The following is a 12322-nucleotide window of genomic DNA, read 5'->3' on the forward strand; positions in this document are numbered from 1 at the left end:
CTGTACATGAAATTAGAACACCTTTCGATAGCTATAAAAGTTTTCATTTTCTATCGTTTGAGAATAGATAGGCATTGAATTGATTTGAGCTCGGACCATGTATGCTTGTCTATTTGCCAGCAATTTTTGTGCAAAAAAATCTGCGAACATATTTCAGCTCTAACATTTAAAATTTTGGCTTCGCAGAGTTATTTGTAGACGGGACCAATTGTCCAAGAAGCGGCAGATAAATTTTCGCTCGGAATGACGTACCTATGAAAACGTTGATTTTCTGGAAATATTTTTAATAACCTCTGTCTGCCACTCAATGGCTATTATTTTGGCACTGTCCTTTGTAATACAAAGTATTCGGATTGTATTAGGGCGCTCTCTTTATACAACCTGTAGGAGAGTAAGATTACTTTTTTTAAATTCGTGGTTTCGTTTTTGGATGCAAATTCAAATGCCGGTTGTGAATACCTGTGCTCAGTTCAATTTTTTCAATGTAAGTCAAAAGCAGATACAAGTGAGACAACGAGAAACTTTTGATGCAGAAATTTTTGAGCGACCAAATTTTATTGATTTGCTGCATTTGTAAAGCGTTTTTTTGTTTCAAATCTAACTTTCCCAAATAGTTTTTTTGTGAATTTTTTTTGTAATTTTAAGTTTTGGACCCTTGTGCAACATTTTGAGCATTCAATAAACTTTAAGAAAGTTTTCAAACTTATTTTGCTTTGTAGCAGTTTTTCTATCACTTTTGAATTTCCTAAGCTGTATAGAAAGTGGGTTTTCCAGTATTTCAAGGGACTAAATTAGTTTTTCGTTGTTTTTACCTGACAATTGATTAAACTTAGTCCTTATTTTGGACTGTTTTTGTCCATTTTTGATGTTCTCACTTTTTCTCTGTTTTTAAAGCCTTTCAGGCATTTTTTCTTTTAGTTTTTTATTTAGACCTGATATGTAACCGTATGAGACACTTGCATGTTTATTAGGCCAGTCTTCACATAATAAAATAACCACCTGTCTTTTTTACTCATTTTTATTAATCACCCTCGTCGTCTCAGCGGGATGTTTTGGCGTCCATTTTTTTCGCTAGACCTCATTTTGCCGTTTTTATGACATTTCTGAGTGAAATCTCTAGGCTAGTTTTAGTCTTTCAAGCAGCAGTTGATCAGCAGAGCAATCTTAAATGAACGAAATCAAAAGTAGAAACCGGATAAGCCCATAAAGCGCAATTTTAGATGCGCCGTGTTTGAAATGGGCTCTTATTAAGTTTTAGTTGCCAGATCTTATATTGACCAGGAGTACGTCTAACCAAAAAAAAAAATGCAATCAAATTGACTTGCCTTGAAATTGTTTTCTGTACAATCAGTTTGTATACGTTTATTTCAATTTCACGGGGTGTTATGGGAATCAATGGAGGCTATGTTCCAGCAGTCTGCCGGTTGTAGTTGTTCTTTGCCTTTCTATGTGTTCACTGTTAGTTACAGTGTCCCTGACCGCGTCGGTAATCACTGATTGAGTACCAAAATTTATTGAGAAAACTCTTGTGATGCCAAATTTTGTCCCAAACTGGATATCTTTGTAGACTGTTTTTAATTGCTCTTGAACGTAGTTCATAGCAATTATTGCAAACGTGTGTTTTTTATTCAAAATTTTTGCTTGACAATTTTGACTTTTCGAGTGACTTTTACGCCCTTGACTTTTTGCATTTCGCGTGATCTAAAATTCCCTCTCAATCACAATTTCAAGCAGCTGAACTCAATTGGCGGCAATTTAATACTAAAAGTCAAATGAAAAGTGCGCCGAAACTGGTGTCATTTTTTACTTTAAATCTTAATAGTGGTATATGTTAACCTCTAATGTGGTAATTTGAGGCCCACTATAGAACTTCTAGTCCCATTTAGCCCCCCCCCCCCCGCCCGACTGAAGCAGGCTGCAATTGATTAGAGCTCCCACTAGTCGCTCAAGAGCAATTCTTCCGACGTTTAGTCGGTTATGTTAAAAATTTCTCAATTATTGTCGCCTAACCGTTTTTGCGTTTTTTGTAGAACATTTTGTGATTTCTCAAGTGACTTTCTCGTTTCACTTCTTTTCGAGTGATTTCAGTTGCTCTCACTCCGAAATGAAATTTTTTGCTAAGATCATTACAAAACTAAAACCACATCGTAGTGAGTATATACTGAGCGTGGTCGCTATTTTCCACTGACTTATATTAAGATCAGTAAAATCAGCGAGTGCTAAAAACGGTGACACGCTTAAACGCTGATATTTAAGTCGGTAGTTTTCGCGTTTCAAGTGTTTGTAAAATGGTGACAAATTGATTATAAACTTCGAATTCGTCCCTCTTTTCCACACTTTTGATACTGGCTTTCGATGTAATGCAAATGAATGATGCAAATCTCTGTGTGAAAATTAGTGACGCAATTTCACTGTAACCACAATTCGCGTCAAGGATTTAGCGAATTTCGTTTTGATTTATTTACATTTTGTCTACAATGTTCGCTTTGTCACTGCTTTCAGCAAATGTGGTTTTCAAAAGGCAATGATACAAACAATTGTTAGCGGTTGTTTCTCGAAGCCGTTGTAGCTCAGTGGTTGAGATGGCTGACTTCTATCCCAGAGGTGTCGGGTTCGAACCCCTAAGAGGACCGAGTTTTTGCAATCATAAAAATTTGTCAGCTACATCCCTAAATTAAATTGTCCCTGCCTGTTGTTCAAGAGCAGTTCGGCCGACGATAGTCGGTATATGTTTTATGAAACGTAATCGGATTCAATTGTTGTATTTGTTCTTCTCGTTATGTCTTTTTTCTTTTGTCTGTTATGTAGTAACGTTTTAACTCAACAGAACCAATACCACAATGTTTGATGAGAAAAATTGGCATCAACACGGCTTCAGGTCAAGACACTCAGCTGTAACTGCACACAAAGAGTTAGCAACTGCAATTGCAAACGGTTTCATTCAAAGGCAACCTGCTGACCGCACCCTCCTAGTCTCTCTGGATCTGTCTAAAGCCTGCGACACCGTGTCGCACAACACTGCTAACGCTACTGAACAACTCAAGCCTGTCAGGAGCACTGGTTCGCTGGCTGAGAACATACATGCATAGTAGACAAGCTCGAACTCTTTTCAGAGACTCGCTCTCGAAAAACCGAATCGTTTGCTTCGGAGTGCCTCAAGGCTCAGTGCTTGAACCAACTTTGTTCAATTTCTACGTCAGCGACGCTCCCACTCCCCATTGAAAATCAAATTGGTTTCCTACACTGACGACTTCACAGTCTACGCACAAAGCAACAATATCGAATCCATATCCAATGACATATCAATTTACTTAGAGTCGCTCTGTACATTCCTCCAGCAACGAGATCTGGAAGTATCTCTAGGAAAATGCTCAACAACTCTTTTCTCGCCATGGAACCAAGCCTTCAAACATAAACCATCAAGCAAGATCAGCAACACAACACTTGAAGTAAAGAAAAATCCAAAGATCCTCGTCGTAACCTTCGGCAATGGATTAAACTGGGGCGCGCATATCTCTGCTGCCAGCAGGAAAGCACGGAATCGTGTTATTTTACCCAAAGCACTAAGGGGAACTAGCTGGGTTCAGCCGAAAGAGACAATCGTGAACAGATATAAAGCTTTTATCAGGCCAGTCCTAGAATATGCATGCCCTGTATGGAATCCAGTTGCTGCGAACACTCACATCGAGAAAGGGTCTAAAACATCGCCCTACGAGTCGTCACTGGCTGCGTAAATATGACAGCAATCCAACACCTAAGTGATGAATGTCAGGTCAGGCCAGTCTGCTGACATACTCGCATGCGTTGCGTACAGCAACAACTCGTGAGCCACATCCCCAGCCATCCAGGGAACCGAGTTCTAAAGCAAGTCTCAACCCACGCAACATGAAACAAACATTAAAGAGCCGTTACGAACGATACATAGAGGCCCTTCGCGAACCAGACTCAGATGACGAAATGTCATCGAAAACGTGCTATCAGGAGCTGCTGAAACAAGTCCATACAAATGAAGTCAAGGACTACCTTGACGAACGCGAACCAAACAAAGTGCTAGATGAAAAGCCACCTGGGATAAGTACCAAAGAGACCCTGCTCCCTAGACGCACCAGGCGTACTCTTGCGCAACTGCGAAGTGGCTACTCACCCTATCTCGACTCGTACGCAAAACGAATTGGCACAGTCGACTACGACTGCTGCCCAAATTGTAATATTGAACCCCATACAACACGACAACTCTTTAACTTTAAGAAAAAGAAGAACTCTGACACGACTATCCCTCTGAGAAGCCCCAATCGAAGCTGCGAACTTCCTCGAAATAACCGACTCCAAAGAGGACACTCTCTGACCGAAAGCAACAACAACAACATGAGAAAAATTGATATAAATTCGCAAGTTGTCAAGATTCATTAAAAATTTTTTTCAGAAATTGCTGTTTTTGTTTATTTCGTTTTTTCCTTTTTTGGATTTTGCAGCTTAATGAAAAATTAATCAATTCGTACGGGTTGTTGGCGGATACAAATCTTAGATTACACCTCGATCTGGTTTTGGAGTGTTCTGGCTATACTTTCTAAAGATCTGTTCACACTATTTTTTCAACTGTCCAGTCAATTTTCTATGGCAATAAAAAGTCAAATTTGAGTGGTCATTTCATTCACAATGAAGTAGTATTTGGATTGAAAACTTTTTGAACCTGCTTTTAAAATGGAGCGAGAAATTTGTTTTTAAACAATTTTTCTGTTCCTGATGTTAATTTTTCCTGTGCGCAATTCGGCTTCTATTTTTCCATACTACGCATCCTTCTAAATTATTTTTACCTTAATAAATTTTACTGAACTTAAACAGTTGTATATGCTTATGAGCAGCTCAATATATTCCAAACATGGTGTTGCCAGCATAAAATTGACAACCCTCATTCTTGAAATTCTTGACTTACTCAATCACTGGGTTTCAATTGGATGGATTAAAATTGAACCCCATACAACACGACATCTCTTTAACTGTAAGAAAAAGAAGAACTCTGACACGACTATCCCTCTGAGAATCCCCAATCAAAGCTGCGAACTTCCTCGAAATAACCGACTCCAAAGAGGAAACTCTCTGACCGAAGGCAACAACAACAACATGAGAAAAATTGATATAAATTCGCAAGTTGTCAAGATTCATTAAATTTTTTTGCTGTTTTTGTTTATTTCGTTTTTTTCCTTTTTTTGGATTTTGCAGCTTAATGAAAAATTAATCGATTCGTACGGGTTGTTGGCGGATACAAATCTTAGATTACACCTCGATCTGGTTTTGGGGTGTTCTGGCTATACTTTCTAAAGATCTGTTCACACTATTTTTTCAACTGTCCAGTCAATTTTCTATGGCAATAAAAAGTCAAATTTGAGTGGTCATTTCATTCACAATGAAGTAGTATTTGGATTGAAAACTTTTTGAACCTGCTTTTAAAAAGGAGCGAGAAATTTGTTTTTAAACAATTTTTCTATTCCTGAGATTAATTTTTCCTGTGCGTAATTCGGCTTCTATTTTTCCATACTATGCATCCTTCTAAATTATTTTTACCTTAATAAATTTTACTGAACTTAAACAGTTGTATATGCTTGTGAGCAGCTCAATATATTCCAAACATGGTGTTGCCAGCATAAAATTGACAACCCTCGTGCTTTAAATTCTTGACTTACTCAATCACTGGGTTTCAATTGGATGGATTAAAAAATTTTTCACTCTTTGATTTACGCTAATTTAGGGAATACGGTCTGGGTCAAAATCAAAAGAAACGAGATAAGCCAATAAAATCCGGTCAATGAGTCAAAGTGCTTTAGGTTATCAAAGTTGTTTATAGCGAGTGCTAGCTGACATTAGTATTAAACTTGATAGCCTTCAGTTCGGAAGCTTAATTAAGTGTAATTTTATAAACTAACAACTTGCTCACCAATTTGGTGCTTCAAGCGGGTCAGCGATGGCCATTTTCCGGAAATTTGTCGGCTATGTTACTTTTGTCAGCATCTCAGTTTTTAAGTAGCTGTGACGCGATAACCAGATTATTATTGGTTTCATCACGTTTTTTTTTGGAATAAAATCTATGGATTTGATTTTTTGAAGCGATGTTTTTAGCGTGTGTCTTTCTTAGCAAATTATCGCTTGACCGTTTTTGCGCTTTTGTTCCAGGGAATTCTTTGACTTCTTGAGTGACTTTTTCAAGGTTGAGTTCTTCAGTTTTGAATGAGTTGCTCTCTTTCTCAAATAAATTTCGTCGCTAATATGAAAGCAAAACGATTGTGAGCGAAAGAGAAGCAGAGCCATTGTAGCTTAGTGGTTAAGAAGTCAGGGTGACGTTCGGGAGGCTCGGCGTTGGAATATCTGCGGGGTAGGGGGACTTTTCGCACCCATAAAACATTTCTAAGCGCTAAGGGACGCCCCCATAATTTAATTTGCCCCCGCCTGTCGTTCGAGAGCATTTCATCCAAAGTTAGTCAGTTAATCTTTATTGTCACAGGATCTGGTGAGTTTTATCAATAGAGGCAAGAAAGATGGCAAGATAGTTAAATTGTATGCAATTTTAAAAGACAATTTTTACTGTGTAGTTTTTATTAATTGCCCTAAGGCGGCATTGAGGCAATTTTTGAAATTATTCACGAGAAGGGAGCTCGGTTGCCGGTCATACAATAATTTTGGTTGGTCATGAAAAATAATATTTTTTGTATTCTTTCCCAATGATCATAAATGGATCATGCAAAGAAATGGCGTTTGATTTGAGTGATATATATGATCCTTATATGACTTCTAAGAACTTGTAACGCGGGAGTGCATCACTTCAAAACGTTTCTAGCAATTAGCGGTGTAGCTATAGTTTCCTATTTTTAGGTGTGTCAGTAGACGACAAACTCCAAATTCAGTTCCATTCCCATCAATCTCAGCGACACAAACAACTGCCACAGCTCTTCCACATATAAGCAGAACAACACCCAACTCTGATCAAGGTCTGGCTAGACCAACCTTGAGTAGGGTGCATGGGCAACCAGGATCCTCACAAACTACTGGAACTAACGGAAACAGAATCAGTTTGCAAAGACACCTCCTAGCCCATGCTGCAATGCTATCTCAAAAACAGAATCAGTTACAACAGAATCAGCGAACAAATCAAAATAGCAGAAATGATCAGACCATTTCTTCACAGCAAAACAGCACTTTTCAAATTAGCCAAGCTAGAGATAGAACAAGCGATCTCAGTAGCGCTCGAACCGAAAGCAGTTCTTCACAGAGTAGACCTAGCTTATTTACAGGAAGTGTGAATAGTGTTTGTAGTGGAGATAATGGAAACAATAGTAGCTTTAGTGGGGACCTGAACTTGACTGTAATAAATAACAGTCCTCAAAACTTATTCTCGAACGGGCATCAACCGATGTTGCATTTGATGCAGCAACAGCAACGTCGAAGTGGTCTGGACCTGAGTTCTGCGCTGAGCCATAATCGAGGTATCATTTCTGCTGATGGTACAGGGCAACCGCAACATTTAAGTAGTGGCTTGAGTACCAATGCTACAACGGGTGGAGATGGAGATGATGACGATGATGATATTGTTGAAGTCTTTCCCAATAAATAGTTTAACTGATAAGCTAGGTACAGCAGATTAACGACGGAAAAACAGAATTACGAAAAAGTAGACTTGGAAAAATTTCGGAACAGTAGGCGAAAAATTAATCATGCTCTGCGAAAGTTAGGAGCTGGTGCTTATCGTTTACCCAGGACGAAATGGATTCTGTGGAACTGCATGCGACTGTAATGACGAGATGCTGCATCAAATAACAAGTTAGCAAAAAAAGTTCATCGACTGACTATTGACTGTTTCATATCCAAACGCTTGCATCAAATCACAGCATTAACTGATGACAAATAGTTACATCTGTTATATTCGATGATTCGATTCAATATACTATGTCGTTATAACCGGAACATCTAAATTGATTTGAAAATTGATCTTTTTGAGCAAACGAAAATTTATACAATGGAGCTCTGTATTGTAAAATACACACTTCTCATGCAAGCTTTGACTGAAAATCATTGACAAACTGACTTCAAAAACTGGAATTGCCTTTAAACTTGATGCACCCTAGAGGTTTTAAAATTATTGCTTAATATAGATTCTCTTCTTCAAATAGAATTTATTCCTGTTAAACAATGAGGTATTTAATGTCTTATGATTAAAGATAATTTAGATTAATCATACATTCTTGTTCTGTTATCATGATTATTACCAGCGAACACAGAAGAATATGGCAATGGTTGAGTTCCAGGTTTGTGATGCAGAAATATTTTATCAGTTGTTATCGGACAAAGTTTGCAGCAATTGTAGTCGTGTCTTTTTATACAAATTTTTTCTCGACCGTTTTGACTCAGCGTCTTCATTTTTGTGTGATCTAAAAAGCTCATTCATTCAAAATTTTAAGAGGCTGCTCTAAAATGGCGACAGTTAATAACTACTAAAGTTAAAACGAAAAGCTTGTCTTTTCCATTGCAAAATGCAAAATCCCTCCCTCCCCCCCCCCCCCCCCCTTAGTGGTCAAAATTTTTGTTTTCTTGAGCCAAAATGATTTTATTGGCGTTTGTTATGCTGAATTTTTTGGTACATGAACTTGTATTTTCTGCCAGATGCGGGAGATTTAGCTATAGAACAATCAAATAGGGTGGAAAAATTTCCTTCAAGACAAATTTGATTCTATAATTGTTCTAGAATTCAGGTTGAAGCAATCATTGTAATTAATTGCTCCCAAAGGTAGTTCGTAGCACTTATATTAGTCCTGTGGTTGCTTATTGCTTATGCGATTTGTCACTTGACCGATTTTTCGACTAACCCATTAGACTTTTCGTCCCTAGAAACGGGATAAAAAATTAAGGATCAGAGGGTGTTACACACTGATTTTTAGAATATGAATCTACGGTGCTATTGAGGTAAAGGTAAATTTGTGAGATAACTTGGAATAATTATTGTCATTTTCAAGGACTTATTTAGATGTTTCGCAGTGCGATTTTTAGCGGATATATTTTTAATAAAATTAGCTAGTAACAGCCTTTTACTGAGCGGTTCGGATGCATGATATATCCACTAGTTTGCCTTGTATTTTAGAGTTTTGTTAATCTCAATTTCTACTCTAACAAAGTCTGTCAAACTTGGAAGTTTCAAGAGAATTTCCAGTTCAATCCTTTTAATAATTATATCAATATAAAGACAAAGTTTCAATGAAAGAATAAGAAGTTTAAGTTTTTGCTGAGTTTTATTAGCAACTGATAGTCAGGCTGTTTCTCCGGTGTTTTGGTAATCGTAAGTTCCGCAGGACTGTGCCTCGAGTTGTATTGGTCCTTCGCAAATATTTACTGATCTACAAGTTGGGCATTTTCCGGCTTTTGTACGTCTCTCGATGTTTGTTAAGTACATATACAAGTTCCGTATTAGCACCTACTTTATCAGAATAATTACTTCACCAAGTACATAATCTCTCATGAAGTTATTTACTAATTATGTGAATTTATCTTCAAGAAACTCAACAAAGTAAATATTGAGGCTTTTAGGCACTTGCTATGTTTGCTAGTAAAACTGTCAATCTGCGGTGGTTTCTCATAAACATAAACAAATTTGGGGTTACAGGCCTAGATGGAATTACTGGCTAGATATGGCCTTGAAACTAAATGAATATGAACTAGATTAAAGCACTTATTTATGGATATTTAAAGGAAAATAATCACGTAACTATGAGGGACGAAATAGGGGCGTGACACTACCGGACTTTATGAAAATTTTACACGAAAATTTTTAGGGAAAGAACTGGGTTTTACAATTTTTCTATAAAACATATAATCTGCACAAGTATGAGGATATACATATGTTTTTGTTGGAGCCAGCCAATTTATGTTTTCTTAGAAAAGAGTATTTGAACGAAAGAATTTAAGTTAAAGACAATTAAGGAAGTTAAGAGAAAATAAAGTTTAAGTTAAGACAAATTGAGATAAAGGTTAAAATAAAGAGTGTTAAGACAAGATTAAAGGCTTTGAAGGAACATTAAGGATGTTGAAGATGCGCGATTTCAGAATAAAGAGTGGAAACATAAGTTAATGTTAAGGTTAAGAGAATGACGGGAATTAGCACTGGAAATAATTATGGTTATTTCACTGAATAATGGCTCTAAACTTTGAATAGGTTAACACATTTGAACTGGCTGAATAAATGGTTTAAAGCACTGGTTAATTTCTGGGATTGAGGCATTGGTTTGATGATTTAAAGCACTGATGGTTAGAACTTAATGAGTGAAGGGACACTTAATCGGTTAAAGGATTAATACTTGTTGAACTATATAAGACTTTCAAGAGCTCAAAGTATACTCTCCTCTCGGGGTTGAGCTTGGTTGTCCAGTTCGTCTTCTGTGTTGAATCGATCAAGTGTATTAAGGGAGAAGGTAGAGGTTGCTGGCATTGAATTTCGTCGTTGTCGTTTGAGGGTTCCAAGTTCTTCTGGAGAGATGACTGTTGGCGGTTGCTTTAGTTGTTTGGCTAGAGTAGTGACTACGTCTGCTTTCAGATGTTTGGGTACGAAAACTACTGGGTTTAGCGGAACATTGGTTCCGTTAAGCTTCATGAAATTTGGCACCATTCGTCGTACAAAGGCTACTTTATGGTATAAGTACATGAAGAGAATATGTAAGGCTAGATTTCCGATAAAGACAATGATTGTCAGCGAAAGAGAAAGTTTGATAGGAACATATGATTCAAGTTTGTCAATTAGTGCTGGTTTAAATGACTTCATTTCAGTGGTAATGGGCTTCGCTATATCATCATGTGATTCTGTTGATAACTTTCGATTTGAATAGATAAATTCTGTTTTAACATTCTTCAATAAATCTAATTTTGCTTCAGTGCTTGATTCAAACTTCGGTAGTTCGTTTATGTTTGGAACTGAGTCAATTAAATGTGCAAGAGGATCTGGTAATTTTACATTGATTCTCTTCGCTGGAAGATACTGACAACTTCGTAAATCAGCTCGAATTTTAATGTGGTGCTTGAACATTGTATGTCCACATTTTAATGTGATTAAACAGATGTTACAACCTTTATGAGGAACATTGGTGTGTCGGCCATTTTCATCCATACCAATCTCACTAAGGGTAAAATCACTTGAAGCTGATGTAAGGAGCCAAATTCCGTATCCACGATTCTGTGCTCGTTCTGGGTTAGGTAACACAACCTTCTCTGTGTCACATATTTTCAATGCTGTAATGGCATGATGAAACTTGAGGGTTGCTAGGCACGAGGAGAATCCAAGGTGGGTTTCCATTGTCTCATGACAGATTCGGTATCGTGGCGATCCAAGACAGTTGTCATACTGAGCTTTCGTCAGTACTGTAGTTTCCATCTGTCCTTCTGAGATTGCTAAGTACTCTCCCTCTATCACCCATTGTAAGGCGTCTACAGAGTCCTTCTGGGGCATAGGGATTACATTTGCACGAAAAACTTCAAACACTGTCTGGCTAGAGGCTAGGGGAATGGCTAATGTCAGTAAAAGTCCGTCTTCAACTGTCGAAATCTCTTGTACTAATTTCGCATCGTAGTACGAAAGTATGTCAGTCATGGGGATTGCCAAAGTTAGACGATCTGGGGCGTTCTTTTGGCTATCATGGACTGCATCCAGGATCTTTGTCAAAGATTTTCGCGGTACTAAAGAGATTGGAAGACGTTTATCGAGTAAAGTAGGAATAGCATTTGTAACATTAATTCGGAAAGAATATAAAGCTGCTCAATAACTTTTAATATCTGCATAAAGAGTAAGAAGTAATGATGTTGCTGTGTCAAAGTTAAAGTTCAATTGTTGTTGTGTTGCTTGAATTTCCATGCATGTTGCTATTGCGTTCAGATTGTGGTCTACAATTGCGAATTGTTCCTCAACTAGTTTCCAGTTTCTGTTCTGGTTTTCTTGCATTTCGTTTTGAACTTTGTAAACCATTGCAAGTTCGTCAGCAACTAAAAAAAATGTCTCATCTGTTTGTGCGCCAATTTCCATGACATAGTCATTAAGGCTATTAAAACTGTTTGCTAATCGATCGATGTTTTCAGCGTTTTGAGACGTTCGTTGGCATGAGCCGAAAATTCCTGTGATTCCACCGCATCCTCCGCTGCTCATTGCTATTCCTGGACCGAAGAGTCCAATTCCAGCGACTGCGGCTGCTATAACAAGCGGGCGGCTCTTTTCTGTCTGTTTTGGGGGTCCTCTTCGACTCTGGTGAGGAGTTTTTCAGTCTCATTGCGTAGTTTAAAGACTTCAATTTCGGCTTCGATT

General features: G+C 37.7%; 2 protein-coding genes across 2 annotated transcripts in view; one reads left to right on the forward strand and one right to left on the reverse strand.

Annotated features, from left to right (window-relative positions):
- The window catches only part of LOC142348777 (uncharacterized), a 51231-nt gene extending 43003 nt beyond the window's left edge, over positions 1–8228 (forward strand). Inside the window, exon 13 of the mRNA XM_075400276.1 lies at positions 6865–8228. Within this exon, the coding sequence (XP_075256391.1) occupies positions 6865–7603 (739 nt within the window). The 3' untranslated portion in view covers positions 7604–8228. The remainder of the gene's footprint in view (positions 1–6864) is intronic.
- LOC142348326 (guanine nucleotide-binding protein G(I)/G(S)/G(O) subunit gamma-12-like) overlaps positions 1–12322 on the reverse strand; it is a 390191-nt gene that overhangs the window by 209121 nt on the left and 168748 nt on the right. The gene's annotated exons all lie outside the window — the stretch shown is intronic.

This window comes from Convolutriloba macropyga, chromosome 10 (genome assembly GCF_964194025.1).
Source record: "Convolutriloba macropyga chromosome 10, txConMacr16.3, whole genome shotgun sequence".
Classification (NCBI taxonomy): Eukaryota; Metazoa; Xenacoelomorpha; order Acoela; family Convolutidae; genus Convolutriloba; species Convolutriloba macropyga.